Source organism: Sinocyclocheilus grahami, unplaced genomic scaffold (genome assembly GCF_001515645.1).
Source record: "Sinocyclocheilus grahami isolate Dianchi unplaced genomic scaffold, SAMN03320097.WGS_v1.1 scaffold6.1, whole genome shotgun sequence".
Taxonomy (NCBI): Eukaryota; Metazoa; Chordata; class Actinopteri; order Cypriniformes; family Cyprinidae; genus Sinocyclocheilus; species Sinocyclocheilus grahami.
Genome location: NW_015505185.1, coordinates 591,170 through 613,352, shown reverse-complemented (window position 1 = coordinate 613,352; position 22,183 = coordinate 591,170). Strand labels below are relative to the sequence as shown.

Below are 22,183 nucleotides of genomic sequence, written 5' to 3'. Positions count from 1 at the left end.
GAAGAGCGCTGAGCGATTGTCCAGTCTGTCTCAGTGAGCTCCCAGTTGAGGATACCAGCTCCAGAACTTCTAGGATGCTCGATGCAAGGAGAAAAGCTTTAGTGCTTTCATAAAGTTATTAACTACAGCACCTTACTCGTGTATAATGAAGTGATCGGACACTTTAAAGTGGACGGTGGGCCCCTGAAACCTGCTGACCACAAGCCCTGAAGAGTGTATGCTGCATGTGGATGCTGTAAAGTGTACGATGTGCTGCTCCGTGACGCTTCTCCTCTGCTGTGTGATCGTGTCTCTGAACGGTGCAGCATCACTGGACCTGCAGCCCGACATGTGAGTTATATTATATTTATTTTGAATCATGTTTTGTGGTCGCAAAAGTCGTACACGGGATATTCTTATCTGAAACTTAATTCCAACGTGTGTAAAACAAAACAAACTATGTTTTATTTTAAAATAATCAAAGAAAGCACTTTAAAATAACGTTAATTAATAACATTAATAAGAATTTACATGTTACATAGGCTATCATAATGATCATTAATGTACATTCAAATAATAAGTAATGTCTTGACGTTTTAATTAGCCTAATAGAAATGTTCATGTTCACATAAAACATGCATGATATATTTTAGTGATTAAAGTTATTTTTAGTTATTAAAGTACTCATTACAGGTTAAATAGTAAATGTGCTACCAGTGTTTTTAAGAAAATGTAACACCAACTGAAACCATTTCGCTTATGAAATGCTTATCTGTGAGTTTTCAAATTACTTAATGTTCAAATTACTATTAATAATAATAAATAACAATACATAGCATACTAATTACTTAATTAGTTTCATATTCCTGTTATTAATAATAACAAACAATAATTAATTCACTTGGTTTCTTACTGTTAGTTCTTTGTTTTGGTATAGCACAATAATTTGGAAGGTTCACTGACAATTAATCTAAATAAATAATGCATTATTTCTGTAGTGATTTAATTTCTCAGGTGTCGCCAAAAGTGCCAGAGGCCATTTGAAATGTGAAATGATATTCAAATATAAATGATCATCAAATAATTGAATTTATTCTGTAAACACTTGATTATCATGTTTTGAATTTGTACATATAGGCTACGTTTATCTAAACAAAATGTATTGGTCCAAATGGACTCAGATTCTGCACTATAAGAATTAGTAAATATGTTAAGTGTGACTGAGGCAGTGAATCAACGCCTCCTTGAGTCTCTGACACTCTAACTCCAGGGCTGATCCGGTGTGTGACTGTGCAGTTTATCTGCGAGCCCCCTAATGAACTCAGGATGTGTTGTATTAAGCCCAGATGGTCATAGGAAGCAACCTGAGAGAGAACAGGACCCTCTGAGGCAGAGCCCAGACTCAGTCTATAAAACTAAATTCAAGGATTTAAGAAGCAGAGTGTCACAGATGGATTATAACAAATCATTCTGCAATATCCTGATTTATTTATGAAGGTGAAATGCATTCCCAGCAATATTCCATACTCTGAGCTGTGAATAGGCTGCTCTAACATTTGGACAACCATAAGAAAGGTTTAAATCAACGAAAAGCTCCTGACATATATGGCTGTAAGGAGAAGTGAAAAAAAGTTGAGCGTGTATGTATTTAGCTATACTTTACGACCAAAATTATCCCTAAAATGGTCTAATTGTGAGAAAACCTCCCATTGGAAATATTCAGGTATATTTTCAATCTATAAATGACAGCATATCCTGTTTGAATTATACAAATAATTTTTAAAAAATCTTTCGGCGGTAGGATTTGGCTTAGTCTATAACACAGTTATTTGATTATTTATCAGTATTTATATTAATATTTTAAATATAACTATAGTTAAATTTGTGTGTTGGTGCAAATGATCATTTGGATCTTGAACATGTGGTTCAATGTGTTCTTGGAGCATCAGACTTTACAAGCTGTTAGGACATTGTGTCAACATCCTAAAATGAGCTGTTTCCGCAGCCACAAGATCTAAGAGCAGATTATTGATTTATTTTCTCAATGGCTCATAACACCATAGCATGATAAGAGCCCAACTCATTAAAGTTTTTCTACATATCCGTGTAGTGACATAATAAACAAATGCAGAACATCAAGACCCAGCACAGATATAAATGCTCTTTTTACTCTAAAAAGCCAACTTTCCCTTTGTCCACTATTTAGGGTTTGTAATTATTACATTTAGTCCCCAAGTCCTTATGTGGTTACATCCTTGCACAAATTATTGTGCAAGGATGCAAAAAAAGTCTGCATACTCTCAGCTGACAATAGGGTACACATATGTTGACCCACATACGTGTTCTTCTGTGAGCATTTATGTTGAAATTAACAATGCTTTTTTTTTAGCATGTGAACAGGATGGGTAATTATGACATCTCACTAAAGAAGGAGTTTTGATGTTCGAGGCCCTGTCGCAAATAAGACTTTGTTTTTCATGTTATTGCATGTGTTTTATAGTTCATGATGTTGCTCACAAGCACCCCCTATGTGCAATTCATTTACCCTTAATGTGCCCCCACTGGTCTGGATTTCACAGCGAACTGCTATCCAACAATCCATGCAACATTACATAACCAAACTGAGGAAGACCAAAATTGGATCAGGCCATAAATTTGAGACAGAAGTTGAGACGGTCCTAAAGAAAATCCAACCAACAATGAAAATTGGCTGAAAATGTACTTATCTTCAGGCCATCCGAGATGAGTTTGTTTCTTCATTGGAACATATTTGGAGAAATTTAGCATTCACCAATGGATCCTCTGCAGTGAATGGGTACCAAATCTGTTCCAATGAAGAAACAAACTCATCTACATCTAGGATGGCCTGAGGTTAAGTACATTTTCAGCAATTTTTTTATTTTTGGGTGAACTATTCCTTTAGGTTCCATGGGTTTTTGTATAGTATCATTTTCACTATTTCTTAGGCCGAATGTGTGTGAGGAGCAGGAGATGTCTATGCTGGGGGTGAGGCAACCATGCGTTCAGGCATTTACGCGAATGGTGAAGGTGTGGAGGCAGGGCTGCTCTTCTCAGCGCTGGTGCATGGGCTACGAGAGGAGGTAAGACACTCAAACAACAGCTGATCTTGAATGAATGGGTTCTGTTTTAGATCTGTTGCTTCTTGGGTCAGGTTATGTGCATTAATGCATGTGCACCACACACTCTGTCCACCACCTGTGAGTGCAGAGGGAGTTTTCGCAGGCAAACATCACTTTGGTTTGTTAGATTCCCACTTGTTTCTCCCCCTCTCAGTTTGTTTTGACAGTATATGTGAGGTTTTCTGTGAGGTGTCGAATGAGGCAGAATGAGGGTGTATGTGTTCATCTAAACATATGTGTGGTACCTTTCAAAAGTCTGGTGTCAGTATTTTGTTGATGTTTTTTTGAAAGAAATTAATACTTTTATGCAGCAAGGCTGCATTAAATTGATTAGAACTGACAGTAAAGACATGTATAATGTTACAAATGAATGCTTCTCTTTTAAACCTTCCATTCATCAAATAATCCTCAAATAAATGTCTCACAGTTTCCAAAAAAATACGAAGCAGCACACCACTTTCTCACTGCTCCATTCTGGTCTTTATCCTTCAGTTCAGTCATCTACTCTGAACTAAGACATGAAATGTTCTGATCCAGCACAAATATGTGTATGCGTGCAAACTTTGACTAAGCGGTTTGTAAATTATGATTGAGGTTCTCGAATAGATTACATGCTGTTCAAAAGCATGCTTATCCGACCGGGACAGCTATCCCTTTTAGTTTAATGAACTCGTACTGACATGCTCCATGTGCTGGTTTGGTGAGAAACTCATATTTGAACAAGAGCCTCACTGCTGCAGGACGCTCTGGCAGACACGGGCCGTTGAAACGGAAATTCGGTTTGAAGAATTATTGAAAAGCAAAACACTGGCAATGAAATCACTGGCATTGAAAACAGAGACCTTGTGAGTGAGAAGTGAGTTTCCCGATCAACAGTAGGTTACATCTTCTTGTTGTTGAGATGGGCAGCAGCAAGTCTGGCATCTTTAAAACGTTATTCCAGTGAGAACTTGAAAAGAAAATGAATCTAGCATTTCCACTCAGCAGGTGATCTCAGCTGAGAGACAGAGAAACCAAATCCTGCTGTGGAGAAACAGGAACCGGTTGTGTGTGTGTGCTGGAAGGTTCTTTTGCTTTTAACACAAAACCCTTTGGACTTCTAAAGATCAGTTTTTAAACAGTATCAGCTGTCAATATTCAGTGTTATAAAATATGAGTTGTTAAAGGAAAATTCTATTGCTTTTTAATGGTTCATGACTACACTTTAAAAAAACGCTGGGTTAAATACAACCCAGTGCTGGGTAAAATAGGGACAAACCCAGCAATTGGGATGCTTTGACCCAGCGGCTGGGTTAAATGTTTAAATGTTTAACCCAACCTTCTGGGTAGTAACCCAACCACTGGGTCAAAACAACCCAATTGCTGGGTTTGTCCCTATTTTACCCAGCACGTGTTGTATTTAACCCAGCATTTTTTAGAGTGTAAATAGGGCTTTCATTATCAACATTGTCTTAGATGTTTCCTTAGAGGACACATCAATATAGACAAAAATGAGGCAAACTGTTGACATAAAAAAAGAGTAGAGAGCTATAAAATTAGTCTTGATAGCATAGTACAGAATATGTTGAGAAATGTTTGTGTTTACATTGGAATTGACTGTTGATTGCAGACGCTTGGCTAATGTGAGACAATGTTTTGAGACATTATTGAGACATTAGTCTACTGTATATTTATTTATGTATATTATATTCTACCATTCAAGTAAAAAAAAAAAAAAAATTAATACTTTCATTTGACCAGAACACATTAAATGAATCAAAAGTGACAGTAAAAGGATTTATAATATTTCAGATATTTCAAATCAATTCTGTTCTTTTGAACTTTCTATCATCAGAGAATCCTGAAATAAAATGTATCACAGTTTCCACAAAAAATATAAAGCAGCACAACTGTTTTCAACATTGATAATAATGAGATATGTTTCTTGAGAAGCAAATCAGCATATTAAAATGATTTCTGAAGGATTACACTGAAGCCTATTGGCTGCAGTTATTTAAAATTATAATACTATTTCACAATATTACTGTTTTTACTGTATTTTGATCAGATAAATGCAGGCTTGGTGAGCATAAAAGACTTACTGACCCAAGTTTTGAATGGTATTTGAAATAATGGTATTTGAAATAAATATAATGATTCTCAGAAATGCTGTCTAATTTGTCTGTTTTCTTTTCATAGTCAGTTTCTTTCATGGAGTCTGTAAAGCAGACACCTGTAATTTAATATTTGATGGAATATGGAAACATCTCGTTGCTGTATACTGATCATCCGTTAATTGCGGAAACATGTAATTAATGTGCAAATGCTTGCCAGATGTTTTGCTGTCCCTTGCTGGTTGAAAAGAAGTCATGCTTGAATGTGAGGCCTGGATTGAATGTGTGTGTTTATGTAGGATAATACAGGGCCAAGTGCAGTGATCTGTGCGATCTCTATACAACAGAAGACACATGCCACTACATGCTGAGACAAAGCGGCTGGATACACAAAACTATCTTCTCTGATAGAGCACACAGCTCAAAGTTTCTAATGTTTTGTAACTCCTCTGTCTAAACCATTAAAGAGGATCTCCCAATGAAAGGACAGGGGATATTCCTGAGATACTGCTGCTTTTCCTCGAAGCATTTATAACCCTGAGAGATAACCAAACGACTTAACCATACATTGAGAAAAAGTAGAGGAAAGGAATGCAAGAGAATGAAAATGCCCAGTTTTTCCTCATTACGTTTCCTTTGAGACTTATTAGTGTATTTAAAATCTAGGACCTACAGTAAGCAGAAAGAGTTTATGCCTTAAATTCAAAGGTCGAATTGTTACAATAATCCTCTTTTCCAATTTTGAAGAGAAAAAGACACTATGTAGAGACCTTGTGAGGTCTTGTCAGCTGTCGTCTGTAGAATACATTAGGTGTGCTGTACTGTGGCCAAACTGAGTTCCCAGGAAAGATAGTTATGGTCATTAGATTTCCGCTTAATTCTGGCTTAGAATTTATGGCCATCAGTTAATATGTAACACTTCTTAATACTTAAATGGAAATACGTGAAAGATGTGTTTTATATAACTGAATGAACGAATGAATGGATGGTCAAAAAATCCAATACATTGAGGGACTCATGGGAAGAGTCTTGGATGGTGGGCCATTTTGACATGAGGCAATACTAACTACCTAGAAACACGCTGGTGAGTTTTGTGACTAAAAATGTGACTCTCCAGTCACATTTTCTATTGTATATGTCTATTTTTTTAAAGGATTAGTTCACTTCTCAGAATAAAAATTTCCTGATCATTTACTCACCCCCCCCATCTAAAATGTTCATGTCTTTCTTCAGTCGAAAAGATTAAAAAAATTAATGGGTTCATCGGATGCCCATTTTCCACAAGTTGATATGATTCTTTAGAGTCTTAATGAAAAGTCTATAACATACTTTGGTGAAATTTCTCAGTGGTAGTGTAAAACAACACCCTTTTTACCTTGTCAAAAACAGCTCCGTTTCCAGCAAGCTGTTTCGGTGCATGTCCCTTTAAATGCTAATGAGCTCTGCTTACCCCATCCCTCTCTTCTGTGGGGTAAAGCAGTTCTCACGAAACTGTAAACTTTAGCCGCATTTAGCCGTGGAACTTGCTAACTAGCACATTATTAGGAAAGGCGATTTGCAAAGATTCATAGAAAAACCTTATACTCACTTCTGAAGGTGAAGCTGGATCACGAATGATTCGCGCGAACATAGATGCATTTAGGTAGATTGGGGGAGCATTCCCTTCAAAAACAAGTGTAATCCACTGCGTCTTCAGCGGCTCAGATGTCGGGAGTAAATGATGACTGCTATGTTCATTATTACATCCAACAACAAAACACCTCAATCGCTTAGGAGACAATCTTGTCTACACCCGCTCCAGCATTGAAACAATGCGGACTGATGACAGCTCACTCAGGGTCTAAGGTAAAACACCAGTGTCAGTCAACAATCGTGGGAGGGAAAGCCTGATCCGAGAAAGTGATCATTATTATTGGGGATTTTTAAAAAAGCACTGGGTGGATTTTTATCATTACAGGGTGGATGTGAACATTCCAGGATTTTTCTCCATATAGTGGACTTCAATGGCGATCAACGGGTTGAAAGTCCAAATTGCAGTTTCATTGCAGCTTCAAAGGGCTCTACACGATCCCAGGCAAGAAATAAGGGTCTTATCTAGTGAAATGATCAGTCATTTTCTAAAAAAATACAAATAAATAAAAATGTATATACTTTTTAACCACAAATGCTCGTCTTGCACTGGCTCTGCGATGCACATGCGCGACTTCACACATAACGTAATCATGTTGGAAAGGTCACGCGTGGTTAGTTTTTCGTCTGTGTACTCCGGTTCAAAAAGGTACAGTAGGGTGAAAAACTCCATCTCATTTTCTCCTCCAAGTTCAAAGTCGTTCGACATCTCCGTTTTACCTTTTTCTTTAAAGGGCGTTTTGATTTAGCCTTTCATGTTTGCTTTTTAAACACTGGGTCGGTATTTCTGCCTACGCCATGCGTGACCTTTCCAGTGTGACTTCATAATGCGTGAAGTCGAGCTAGTGCAAGAAGAGCATTTGTGGGTACAATGTATACACATTTTTTAGCTTTTTTTTTAAGATAAAAATTGTTTCACTAGGTAAGACTCTTATTCCTCGGCTGGGATCGTGTAGAGCCCTTTGAAGCTGCATTGAAACTACAATTTGGACCTTCAACCTGTTGATCGCCATTGAAGTCCACTGTATGGAGAAAAATCCTGGAATGTTTTCCTCAAAAACCTAATTAAAAACCAAAGTAAAAATTTATTTTCGACTTAAGAAAGAAAGACATGAATATCTTGGATGACACGGGGGTGAGTAAATTATCAGGAAATTTTTATTCTGGAAGTGAAATAATCCTTTAAAGTACATACAAACTATTGTGCAAATACATTTTTTTATATATTTTTGTATATTTAATATTTTCAAATAAATTTATTTTATGTACATTTTTAAATATATTTACATTTATTTTATTTTTTTATTTTACATTTTTAAAATTGTTATGTAATATCCTATATTTTGTATTTCAATTAAAATGGTATATTTTAATTTTTAGCAAACTAACAGGGGTCATTCATTCAGAACGCACTTTTATGTTTAAAAATATGAGACACTGGGACAGTGGAATACCATAGTCTAGAGATTTTTTTTTTTGCCATAGTCTTAAGATATGGTTTTTTTAAAAATTGTAACTTGTTTTAAACTTAAATTTAGCATTTTTAGAACACAATTTATACACAAGATGCTGCAAAAGACTCAAGATGCAAGCCCACCAGTACCAGTGTGACTTCATAATGCGTGAAGTCGAGCTAGTGCAAGAAGAGCATTTGTGGGTACAATGTATACACATTTTTTAGCTTTTTTTTTAAGATAAAAATTGTTTCACTAGGTAAGACTCTTATTCCTCGGCTGGGATCGTGTAGAGCCCTTTGAAGCTGCATTGAAACTACAATTTGGACCTTCAACCTGTTGATCGCCATTGAAGTCCACTGTATGGAGAAAAATCCTGGAATGTTTTCCTCAAAAACCTAATTAAAAACCAAAGTAAAAATTTATTTTCGACTTAAGAAAGAAAGACATGAATATCTTGGATGACACGGGGGTGAGTAAATTATCAGGAAATTTTTATTCTGGAAGTGAAATAATCCTTTAAAGTACATACAAACTATTGTGCAAATACATTTTTTTTATATATTTTTGTATATTTAATATTTTCAAATAAATTTATTTTATGTACATTTTTAAATATATTTACATTTATTTTATTTTTTTATTTTACATTTTTTAAATTGTTATGTAATATCCTATATTTTGTATTTCAATTAAAATGGTATATTTTAATTTTTAGCAAACTAACAGGGGTCATTCATTCAGAACGCACTTTTATGTTTAAAAATATGAGACACTGGGACAGTGGAATACCATAGTCTAGAGATTTTTTTTTTGCCATAGTCTTAAGATATGGTTTTTTTAAAAATTGTAACTTGTTTTAAACTTAAATTTAGCATTTTTAGAACACAATTTATACACAAGATGCTGCAAAAGACTCAAGATGCAAGCCCACCAGTAAAACACGTTAATTTAGTGCATGTTTACATAGAAAAACAATGGAAAAACAGTGCAGTGGAATGCTAAAACACATTCCAAATTGAACAACATTCTTTATGGCATTCAATATACAGAAGTTCAGAAAGCTCTTCAAATGACAAATAATGGCTGAATGTTTAAATATTGCTCAACACAAACTATTTTAACATTTTAAAATAGTTTTTCCATTTGCTGTTCATTTCCTGTTGTTTGTTATTGATGTTTTTCTAGATGTTTTTCATCGTTCTATCGTGTTCCTGTTCATTGTTGCCAGAGCAAGATTAATGACAGAGGTCTGGACACAGAACAAGTCTAGATGTACAAAGATTTAATATGACAGAGAATGATCACCAGGTGTGAAACATGGAGAACAGGGGCCTAAACAAGCTAAACAGATGGCGGCGTGGATGTTTATTCTCAGATGTATTTGTGCCTGTATTTCAGAGTCAGTCCTTATCAAGATGCATTTCAGCCACTGCAGGCACATTCTACTTTTGTGAAATCACTTAAAGAGAAAGTTCACCCAAAAATGAAAATTCTGTCATCCTTTACTTACCCTCGTGATGCTGCAAACCCTATGTGTAGAGCATCTGTTTACTCCAGCACAGATGTCAAACTCAAAGACATTAGACACCTTGATCTGTTTTTGCGGTTGTAAATGGTTTTGCACTCTGCTTTTGTCTGTTTCTCACTCTTCTGTCTGTTTTAAACACTTAGACACACTTAGATACTAAAAGACATTTAAAGTATTTCCTCTGTCTCTTAAAGGGGTCATAGGATGCCCATTTTCCACAAGTTGATATGATTCTTTAGGGTCTTAATGAAAAGTCTGTAACATACTTTGGTGAAATTTCTCAATGGTAGTGTAAAACAACACCCTTTTTACCTTGTCAAAAACAGCTCTGTTTACAGCAAGCTGTTTCGGTGCATGTCCCTTTAAATGTCAAATGTGTCCTAAATCTGGGCATCGGAGAATGTCCTCATGTTTATAATATTAAAGAGTTAGATGTGGAGTTCATCTGGTGATGCTGTGTTGCCTTAGAAACCAAGTGTGGGTGTGGCCTGGATCTTTGTTATGGCGACCCATCCTTGGTTTCTGAGGCTTTACAGAAAAACACATTTTATTTATTTTTAAAAAGATCATTTTCTTTTGAATTATTTTTAGGCATTTTTGCCTTCACTGTTTCAAAACCCATCTTGTGTCTCCTTGATGAGAAGCGGTAATTGTGCAGAAGGCAGTTGTTTGGAGCAGCATGGACTTATTACCTGAGTCTGAGTGCTGGTGTGTGTTTGTTTGTGTGGTTCATTTGTTTATGTCTGTGTGATGACATTTTTTCGCAAGCATGTTAAAATGACCGCAAAATGTCCTATTTGAAGACATCAGACTGGAAACATTATTACAAAAAGCTTTTCACCGATCTAAACATCATGCTGGAAAGAAGAATGTATTCAAAATAAAGAAAGATTTTCCAGGTGGATGGTGAAGTAAAATGTTATAACTAACTTTGTATCAAATAACAACATACTATACTTGATTATTTTAAAAAATGTGTGAATTTTAAATCAAAATGATCTAAAAGCTTGGGTACATTTGAAGCATCTACATTTTTTCAGTGGAAAAAAATGACCACAACTCAATTTAATGAGTTTGTTGTTTTTTTTGTGCCTTTTTTTTCATGTTTCTAACAACATGCTCAGCGGTTTTCTTTTTTCTTTCTTGTCTTTTCAGATATAAACGAGTGTGCGGACAGTAATGGAGGATGTGAAGGCATGTGCTGTAACACTATTGGCAGTTTTTACTGCAGGTGTCCTGATGGAATGAAACTCGGAGCTGATGGGAAATCCTGCCAAGGTGAGTGAACACTCACATCCATTGAGTTTATTTCATCTTTCTAAAGTCATTTAACCTCTGTATAATCAGAGTGTTCCATTTAAAACCACCATCTGAGAAAAGAGCTCTAAATATTAATATCTATAAGCTGCAGTAAATCAAATCATAAGCTGTATAATATTGTGTATTCACCATAAAACATTCAGACACATTTATGACCAGATCATTAATGCATTAAACTATCATGATCATAAGTGAGAGTAGTTTTTAAAGCTCTCTTTTAATGATATCCAGGATTCACTTTTTTATCCATCCTGTGAATGTTATTGAATCTGGAGCTTGTTTAAGGCCATTCGTTTGGCCAGGTTTCATCATGAGATGAAGAAGGATGTATGATGGGCTTTGTGTGGGCTGTAGTTCCTGAATGCGCTGAGAGAGACGGTTTTACATCTGTGTCCATCTCAGCTATTAGTGTGTAGGTGTGGGAATGATGATCTGGCCTTCTGTCTCAGGTCCTGCTGGACTGAAAGGCTACAGGTGAGGAAACAGGTGTATGAGAGGGACGTGGCGGTTGGGGGATTGAACACAGAAATGCAGATGTTTTGTTATTATGTAGATCAACTTATTGTTGTTAATTTAATGAGAGAAATGAAGAGAAATAAAAGAGAGGATCCTGTATAATAGATTTAACAGTAATTCCGATGAAGAAATACTAAAGAATGCTGAAATCAGTACAGGTTAGGGTAAATTACTGTAAATAATTTTGCACTTGAATAATTTGCATTGGCAAAAATGTTACTTGTGTGAAAGTGTGAATAATTCTAATTAAAATTCGTTTTTTGGATGATTTCCACCAGTATCCAGTAAGTTATTATAAATTCACAATGACATTTTACTGGGTAATGAAGTTAGAGTAAATCTCTCTCTAATGGGGCTGCTCTAGATTTGTGGAAAATTGTCAGACGGCTGTAATTGATTTCTTTTGGGTCAAAAGGGTTAATTAGTGCTAATGAACTACATTCAATAATCCAGTCATGGGGCAGGCTGTATGTTAAAGCACTTGACCCACATAGATGACTGCATTCATGTAGGAATCTGTAGGAATTCATCCTGACAAAAAACAAATTAACACAGAGGAAATTGTAAATGATCTTAATAGCAACAGTATTGTGTATTTTTAAACATTTGCAATAGATCCCAACAATATTGTGCTGTGTTGATTTTGGATAGAGTTCTTTGACAAAGCAGAATGAATATGGACATTATTTGCACATTCACACATGCAGCAGATGTAATATATTTAATTATGAATGATGGATCAGACATCGTTCATCAGCTCTTTGGTTCAACATTTCCGATTTTTCTGAGAATTCTGTAAGTTTGACATTTTAGAATCTAGAATTTTAACAAAGTTATATTTTTCTTTAAAACCAAACTGACATCTGACAGGTCAGTTCTATTCTGACACCAGAATTAATGATAAGAAATCTACAATGACATCATGTCTGTGTTTTAACAGATACAGTTTCTTGTAATGTCATAAGCACATGTGTAGATAGGGCTGGGCGATATAGCTAAAAAATGTATCAACGATATAATGTTTCATATTGTTCGGTATCGATAATTATTGACATTTTTTATAACCTTTTTAAAAAACAAAGAGCAATACAAATTTTTTTTTCAATTAAACAAATATCTCATTTCTAATGTTTTATATGCAGATTAAATAGGTTTTGAGAAAACATTTGGCTTGTTTCCCGAGGCCACAGAAGAGCGCAATGAGCAAAATAATGCAGCACATTTAAATTGTCAATGCAAGGAAATAACTGTCTATAAAAAACGTGCATTACGTCTAAATTAACTCATATAAATCAAATATAATTTTGTAAATTGCAAAAACAATTATGAACAAAACAGCATCATGTATTTATGCATTGCTTAATACAAAGAGCCGAATCGCCCATCACACAGATTGCATTTAAAAACATATGAGACAGGGAAAAGGAATAAACCTCCACAAATTCGCGACGTGTTTTGTTAAAAGTTTAAACTGGTTTAACTTTGCATGGCTACATCTCTTGTGTGAGACGCGAGTGCAGCAGTCATATTTGTCCGTCTAAAAAATGTGCTGAATATGCATGTGTGTGAATGGCTTGGTTTCGGTTTTCACCTAATCAAGATCTTCTCCGCATTGAGCTTCTATAGTTCTCTAATATTTTGAATGCATAACACAGCAGCGGCGCATCTCGTGGGCTAGACTAACAAAACATGAAAATGCAACATCACTTACATCATTATCACCGCATCTCGTGCGCCACTGATGACGCTCCCTGACACACTCCTAACATTCAAATGCAAATGTTTATTTTAAATTCGACTAATATTAATTTTTTTTATTCACAATCTCCTCATCACAGGCAGGCACAGCACTCAATTCAGCATGTGTTCATGTTTGTGTGTGCTGTCTGCGTCACTCATAGCACGTGCCTATATCGTGGACTATATCAAACATTTTTATATCGTTATCGAAGAAGGTGTACCGTCGATAAATATCGATACCGTTTTATCGCCCAGGCCTATGTGTAGGATTTATCCACTACAGACTCATCTTTAACTCAAATGTCCACGTAATCCTTAATTTTTTCCCCCTTAAACATTAACTGAGGCTTATTTTGTGTGTATAAATAAGCTTTTAAAAGCAACCATCTGTTAAAACAGTCAAGAACTGGATGGAGTGAAACATGGTTGGTCACCATTAATCTCCTGTATTTAAGCACATTCCTCACAGTGACGGCTTGACATTTACTATTTATGGCAACTCATATGTATTGAACACAATGTTTCAAACCATACGTTTTGCAAAATGACCAAAAAGTACTTTGGTACTGTCATAAGTACCTAGGAGTACCATGTAAATACCATGGTGTATAAATATGGTAGTCATTTAGTACCATGGTATATATCAAAGTCCTCTGAGACCATCACTGTACTATGGTACTTTTTGGAAGGGTGTTGACAAAAGATAAAGGAATTAACTTACTAGCAGAAAAACAGTAAGTAAAATATTCAGAACTACATTTAGCATTTTTATTGCTTTTAAAATGATTATTTTTTATTATTATTTTTTGATTTTACCATTTAGATTTTTACATTTAAAGACATTAATGAATAAATGAATAAAATTAAGGACATAAATAATTAAATCACTTTAAATACATAAACACATTTAAAGGCAAGCAAACTAATAAATAAGACAAAGATAAATAAAGATTTTTAAAGAAAGAATAGGTGCCGACCAAATGTGTCAGCCTAATTTTGTCAATTTTTTAGGTGAAGGCAGACCATGTCTCATTTGTTGCATGCTATCTCAACAGATAAAGATGAGTGTGAAGAGCTAAATGGTGGTTGCCAGCAGACATGTGTGAACACACTCGGTTCATACCACTGTGAGTGCAGCGAGGGTTTCCGCATACATGCTGATGCTCACACATGCATAGGTAAGATCTCTATAACATGCATACATGCTCACAAACACACATACATGATGGAGAATCTCTCTCAGTCTTGAGTGGCATCTGTTTATCACCTGTAGTGATGCATTCAACAGCAGGCTGCCTAAAACTCAACAAACAGTGTTAACACAGCAAGAGAGCTCTGGTTCTGCCGATCTCATCACCCTAAAACAGCCTTTATCCTGTTTTACTGGAGTCTGGATGTGTCATCACTCTGTGACAGGCCTGGCGATGTCAAAACAGTGAGACAACAGCTCTGACCTGTCCCCTAAGACTCCGTAAATCTGCCAACTCAGACACGACATGGAAACATCATCAGCCAGAGAGCCGGAGAGAAGGAATGAGAACCTTTCAAAACTCTCAATATATATACAAACTCCAAACTGGATTTGATTCAGAGATGTTTTCCCTTTATAATAAAAGTTTTTCCTGTCCAAACAGAAAATCTGAGTTTGTCATTACAAGATTTCTGATTTTTATGTGCTCTAACTGGGATTATTATGGTTAGCTAAAAATAAAAGCATAAAAAACTTGCATGTTACTTAAAATAAAATCAATATTAACTGTAATAAAATAATAAAATAAAATACCAAACTTTAAAATAAAAAAACTTTATTTTATTTCAGCTTGTTGTCAAGGCAATATTTATATATATAAGTTGCAGTACTAAAATTGAGGTTGCAGTACTAACATAAATTAAAAATAATTAATAAAATTAATAAATACTATATAGACATATTAAAAAACGAATACAAATGACAAAAACACAACTAAAATACTAAAACTTTAACTAAAAGTAAAGTGAAAATAGAAAACATAAATATAAAGTCAAATTCAAAATATGAACCAAAACTATAATAGAATATCAATGATACTAAAACAGCACTGGCTGGTTGTTGGAGCATTAGCAAAGCTACGGTTATTACAGAGGGATTGTCCTTGTAGTATATGTGTGTAGATACTTATTTTTGATCATTACATGCATTGTGTGTGTGTGTGTGTGTGTGTGTGTGTGTACGTGACATTTTTCCAGCGGTGAACTCTTGCTCTGTGAAGAATGGCGGCTGTGAGCACAGGTGTGTGGATTTGGGGAACGAGCAGTACAAGTGTGAATGTCGCAGCAACTACCAGCTCAAAAGAGACGGCAAACACTGTGAATGTGAGTTCACATACATACGTTGTCTTTGACTTACCGTTTTACTGTAGTAATATTGTGATGATTATTGTGTGTGTGTGCTGTGTTATTCTCTCAGTGAAGAACCCCTGTAAGGAACATAACGGCGGATGTGCTCATATCTGCAGTAATGTGAATGGACAGGCGCAGTGCAGCTGCAGATCAGGATTCAAAATGGGAGCTGACTTCAAGAGATGTGAAGGTTCGAGTGCATGACATGTACCCATGTATATGTAGATTTCTTTACAGATAAATATTTATTTTACTTTTTATCTTTCACCAGCTTAGACATTAACAACTGTTATCTGTTTTATGTCCGTTTCAAAAAGTACCAATAGAATAGTCAATAGCCAATAATATTGTGTAGTTTTGTCACATTTTCTGTTACTAAATTTATTTAATTTAATTTTATTTTATTTTACCTGTCAGTGCAATTCCATTGGTCACAGCAAATCTTTAAAAAGAGTTTACAAAGTCTTGAAGACTTTATGAGACTACCTTAGCTGACCCCATGAAGAGACTCTGATTCCTGCTGTGCACACACATGCATTGCCACGCTTACGCACAGACACACACATACACACACTCATATTGCTGGTATCCTAACTGAATACATTGTGTTTATTTATTAATTTTAAAATACAAACTAGTGGTGAGTTTTACACTGACATATCTTCTAACTATCCAAACATTTCCTCTCCCAGACATAGATGAATGTGTGTCTGGTCAGACTAAATGTGCTCACGGCTGTGTTAACGTGCCAGGATCATTCCGTTGTGTGTGTAACCCAGGATTCGAGCTGGGTGCTGATGGGAAACAGTGCTACCGTGAGTACAAATACACACACTAACATGTGCTCTGTGATTCTTTTAGTGTAATATGAGGTGGAAAACTTAAAACACTTTAGAAAACAGTTATTAGATTATCTCAGTAGTTCACTGACATGTGGATTTGGTTTACTGGAGCCAAACAGTCTGTGATTGGTCAGTGTTTTTGACATGCACCAATCAGTGAAGTCTTAATCCTTCAAGCGACAGCTGAAAACTCATCTCTTTTGTCACTATTTGACTTCAACCTAAAAAAAAAACTTTCTCTTTTCTTTAATCTTTCCCTGGCTAGCTTGTACTTATTTGAACAATGCTTGAAACTTGGTATTATGACTTTCTGTGTCTCTTTGCCTCTTTAAGATGAATCATTTGATGTATTCCCCAATTGTAAGTCACTTTGGATAAAAGCTTCTGCTAAATGAATAAATGTAAATGTTAGTAATGTGGAGTGATGTATCCTTTAGGTATAGAGATGGAGATCGTGAATGGCTGTGAGAAAAACAATGGGGGCTGCTCCCATCACTGTGAGCACACCACCAGTGGGCCCCTGTGCTCCTGTAACCAAGGTTACCATCTCGCTGATGACCTCAAGACGTGTATAGGTATGGGCCCCACTTGATGGTTGTCTAAGAAATTCTTCACTATGTAAAATGTAGTCATTTTTAGATTATGAATTATATGTATATTTGCTACAATTATAAAGTTTGGGGTTGGTGAGAGTTTAAAGGGTTAGTTCACTCAAAAATGAAAATTAGCCCATGTTTTACTCACCCTCAAGGCATCCTAGGTGTATATGACTTTCTTCTTTTTAGTTATATTAAAAATTATCCTTGCTCTTCCAAGCTTTAGAATGGGAGTAGGTGGGGTTTTTTCAACAGTCCAATAGACGTCAAATAAAGTGTGTGCATCCATAATAAAACGTGCCTCAAACGGCTCCGGGGGTGGGGGTGAATAAAGGCCTCCTGTAGCGAATCAATGCAATTTTATAAAAAAAATATCCATATTTAAAATGTTATAAATACTTTTTTCTCTTCTGCTGACTGTCATACGTGCAAGCCATTCCGGCGGATGACATAGGACGTATGCGTCGCGCACGCGCCGGTGAGATATGCTACTCTCGCAAGTTTGTTTACAGGAGCATAGGGAGCAAAGTTTCCTTAATTTAGCAAAGGAAAACCAGTCCCCTTTTGGCTTATATCGAACCGTTTGAGGCACGTTTTATTATGGATGCACGCGCTTTATTTGACGGCTTTTGGACTGTTGAACAAAAACACCTGCCTGCTCCCATTCTAAAGCTTGGAAGAGCAAGGATAATTTTTCATATAACTCCGATTGGATTCGTCTGAAAAAAGGAAGTAATATATACCTAGGATGCCTTGAGGGTGAGTAAATCATGGACTAATTTTCATTTTTGGGTGAACTAACCCTTTAATGCTTTTGAAGGAAGTCACTTATACTCACTAAGGCTGCATTTATTTAATAAAAAAAATAATAATAATGTGTAATATTATTACAGTATATAATAACTTTTCTATTTTAATATTTTTTTAAATGTACATTCCTGTGCAAAAGTCTTGGGCCACTAGTAATTTCACCAACAAAAAATGGTTTCAAGTCAGTTCTTTCTATCTTTAGATTAAACATACTTATTGGTTTGTGTTGTCTAAACACTGTAAATATTTACCTGCTTTTTAGTGTTAATGTCACAGTATTGTTTTCTTATGAGAAAATGCTTCTGTATTTGTGTGTGTCGTCCACAGACACTGATGAGTGTGAAAACGGGGAGGCGTGCTGTAGTCACTACTGTAAGAATTACCCAGGAGGCTATGAGTGCGGCTGTAGACCTGGATACACACCCAACGGCTGCACATGTGATGGTGTGTGTTTAGTTTCATGTCTTCCTTGTTTCATCCTCTCTTAACCAAACCCTTTTTTAACATACTTGCAAGTTAAGATATTTTTCCTAGCTTTCCTCATAAATTGACTGTTTAAAGTTTACTTAAGCACATTTAGTGTAACACGAAAGCTGTTTTAATATGACTCTCTTTTTCTTCAGACATTGACGAGTGTGTATCCGAGACGTCAGGATGTTCTCAGTACTGTGTGAACACGCTGGGCTCCTATGAGTGTTTCTGTCAGGTGGGCTTCAGACTGGACCACGACCAGAAATCATGCTTACGTGAGTACAAGTTTAATTGGCTTTATGTAGCGTTGACTTCATAGTCAGGAAGTGATGCACAGACTTCATAATAAAGTTATAAACCAGAGTATTATTAACACCCAGGAGACATGCTTTAAGTTGGCAAAATGTTATTGTTATATATATTAGTTTGTTTTGTTATATGTAAAATGTTATATATTTCATATTTCCTGTTTTCATTATAAAATACAATTTTTATTTGATTTCAACTATTTATCTCTGTATGTCTCTATTTGCCTGTCTCTTTTGTTCTTTCCCATTGTGTGTGTTTAGCTCTCTATGAGAGGGAATTGGAGGAGGAGGAAGAGGTTGTCGACAGTGAAGATGAGGCGGAGGTTCTACGTTTGCCGGACTTGCTGTTCCGTCGCCCCCCTCAACTGCTGCATTACACCGCTGCTTTAAGTAGACCGTATGATGACGACACATACACCTATGACCCAGAACACCCACAAAACCTTGAACAGAGAGAGGAGCTGACCATCATCAGCAAGATTCGTAAGAGAAACCCAGAATGTTAACGTAAACTGTCTGTGACAAAAACATACAGAGATAAGGACATATGAATATGTTAATCTCTCTGTATCAGTGTGTGAGGAGGGTTCATTCGGTGACGACTGCGGTGTGAGCTGTGAGGACTGTGCTAATGGAGGAGTGTGTGCGTCAGAGAGGGATCGCTGTGTATGTGGACCTGGCTGGACAGGGGTCACCTGTAATGACAGTGAGTGTCTTTATTCTGAACAGAAGCCTTGAGGAAACACAGCTACATTGTTATGGTTTATTTACACAAAGCTAGACATTTTTACACAAAACATGCCAAGTACAAATTTAAATTCTTGCTTCTTTTGAACTCCCACAGACTCTGAGATATCATAATGCAAAAGATTATTTATTAGAGGTTAAGTTAACTTATTTCTTATTATATTTTTTTAGATGACAAACAACAAAATTATTCAGAGCAGGTTTATTATAGTTAACTAAAACTAAAACCATAAAAATATTTTCATTACTTAAAATAAACATTCAATATATAAAATAAAAACTTATTTCAGGTAGTTGCCAAGGCAACTTTTTTCATTTTAATTTAGTTTAACTTGATGGACTAAAATAACTAAAACTAAAACAGAAATAAAAATGAATAAAAATCATATAGACATGTTTGAAAAAAAATCTACTAAAAATAAAAACAAAAATACGAAAATTTTTAAGTGAAATTAAAAGGAAACATGAAAAAATAAATGTAAAAACTAATCAAAAATATTAATAAAAGCTATCTCAAGGATACTTAAATAACACTGCTTCAGAGAAAAATCAGCATCAAGAAAACACATTTATACATATATACATACACTGAATAAAAAGAAAAAGTTAATTTAGATGTTTCCAGAAAAAGCACATTTTGATGACTGAATATTGGAGTCAATATAAAACCTAAATTCAGGATATCATGGAATGCGTGTTCCATTTTTCCTGTTTTTCTTTTTCTCCTCATCTAGCTCTAGCTGTAGATTTCCTCTAATAACCTTTACTTATACAGAAATCCCTTCAAGCCCTTAAGTGGAGCAGTTCCATGACTCTAAGCAAAGTACTTCCTGTAGAGGCACTAACTTGGGTAGTTTATAACATAAATTGACAGCATATTGGAGAGCTGCAGCCCTAAGAGCACCTCCACACCCATCATTGTGAATTCACATGAGCGCAGTTTTCCATACCGTCTCATTTTTAATGCACCCTAAAATCAACAGAAAGTACAGTGGCTGCTGTATTTCTCTTTCTCCCTTGTTCCTCGGAGAACCCTAAACATGTATTTACTTTTGCATTCTCTTTCTCCTTTAGCTTGTGCTGAGGGCACATATGGCATTCAGTGTAGCAGTCTGTGTGTTTGTAAGAACGGGGGCCGCTGTGACCCAGTGGCGGGGAAGTGCTTGTGTCCTCCAGGGGTCCACGGTCTGCACTGTGAAAACGGTACAGCACACATGCATTATGTATCCTCTTCTTTTTTAACTTCTTCCATTTTTCATGGCTTGTGACATTTCCTCTTTCCTCTCTACTTGATGTATGTCATATTTCAATATTCATATTTTAACTTTTGTAATGTTCCACTTTTCCGTCTTTTCATGTTGTCTCATGAGGAAATAAGAAAGGAATATGAGAAGAAGCCACTTTCCCCACTTCTAGTATTTCTATGCTTGTTTGCTACTCTATAAGGGTCTCATTCCCATTACAACACAATATATTTAAGTTTTAGAAGTAAATAAACTTTTTGTATTTTTAGGTCTGTAACTGTTGATCATTTCTATAATTTTACTTTGATTCCAGTTCATTGAGGACTGTTTCCTGTGGTGTGAATAAAAATGCACTACCGTTCAAAAGTGTGGGGCCAGTACGTTTTTATTTTAAGAAAGAAAATAAGCTTATACTTTTATTCAGCAAGGATACATTAAATTGATCAAGCGTGCCAGTAAAGGCATTCCAATAAATGCTGTTCTTTTGAACCTTCTATTCAACAAAGAATCAGTTTCCACAAAAATATTAAGCAACACAACTGTTGTCAACACTTATAATAATAAGTGATGTTTTTTGAGCACCAAATCATCATATTAGAATGATTTCTGAAGGATCATGTGACACTGAAGACTGGAGTAATGGCTGCTGAAAATTCAGCTTTGACACCAGAGGAATAAATTACATTAAATTACCTAAAATATATTATTTTAAAATCATTTTATATATTGTAATAATATTTTGCGATATTGGTGTTTTTTCTGATTTTTATTCTGTAGGTTTTTTTAAACATTTAAAACCCCCAAACTTTAGAATTTTTATGTACTTTTAAATGTTTGTTGTGTATGATCAAAAAAACTCACAAAAGAGTCTGCTAAATGATTCAATGTAAAAATAGATGCAAAGCATCCATCAGTAGACTAACTTGAGCTCTTGGGCTAAAGTTTCTCCTTCCTGTCCACTTCCTCTCTGTCTGCCCTTGGCTTTTCCTTGTCTTCATCACATCATCCATCAACCTCATCTCTCCCAGCTGTCATTCGTTGCCCCGTCTCTGAAATTCCTCTCAGATTAGACCTGATAATTCTTGACAAGAGCATGTGATGTAAAGCCGGGCTGACACTACAGGAGTTTTAAAATCCTAACCGATTATGAAATCTGGTTGCAGCACACACATAAGGAGAATCTTTGCAGATTATCTTCCCTCAAATCTTAAACATGCACACACTACAAGATTTTAACATCGTGGCGCATCACACAATACTAAATATTATTAAGATTATCATGCCAGAGGGAGCGCCTCTGATATTTGATTGATATTTCAGGGATGTTTACATATGTTAGCTAGCATGCTAGCTGCTTTCTACACTCACCGGGTACATTCAAAAC

At 35.6% G+C, this 22,183-nt stretch overlaps 1 protein-coding gene across 1 annotated transcript in view; it reads left to right on the top strand.

Annotated features, from left to right (window-relative positions):
- Positions 1–247: 247 nt before the first annotated feature.
- egfem1 (EGF-like and EMI domain containing 1) overlaps positions 248–22,183 on the top strand; it is a 47,174-nt gene continuing 25,238 nt past the window's right edge. The window contains exons 1-14 of the mRNA XM_016275741.1: positions 248–330; positions 2,946–3,080; positions 9,697–9,833; positions 10,982–11,104; positions 14,458–14,580; positions 15,629–15,754; positions 15,849–15,971; positions 16,474–16,596; positions 17,061–17,198; positions 18,357–18,473; positions 18,653–18,775; positions 19,070–19,291; positions 19,383–19,514; positions 20,630–20,758. Of these exons, the coding sequence (XP_016131227.1) occupies positions 248–330; positions 2,946–3,080; positions 9,697–9,833; positions 10,982–11,104; positions 14,458–14,580; positions 15,629–15,754; positions 15,849–15,971; positions 16,474–16,596; positions 17,061–17,198; positions 18,357–18,473; positions 18,653–18,775; positions 19,070–19,291; positions 19,383–19,514; positions 20,630–20,758 (1,834 nt within the window). The remainder of the gene's footprint in view (positions 331–2,945; positions 3,081–9,696; positions 9,834–10,981; positions 11,105–14,457; positions 14,581–15,628; positions 15,755–15,848; positions 15,972–16,473; positions 16,597–17,060; positions 17,199–18,356; positions 18,474–18,652; positions 18,776–19,069; positions 19,292–19,382; positions 19,515–20,629; positions 20,759–22,183) is intronic.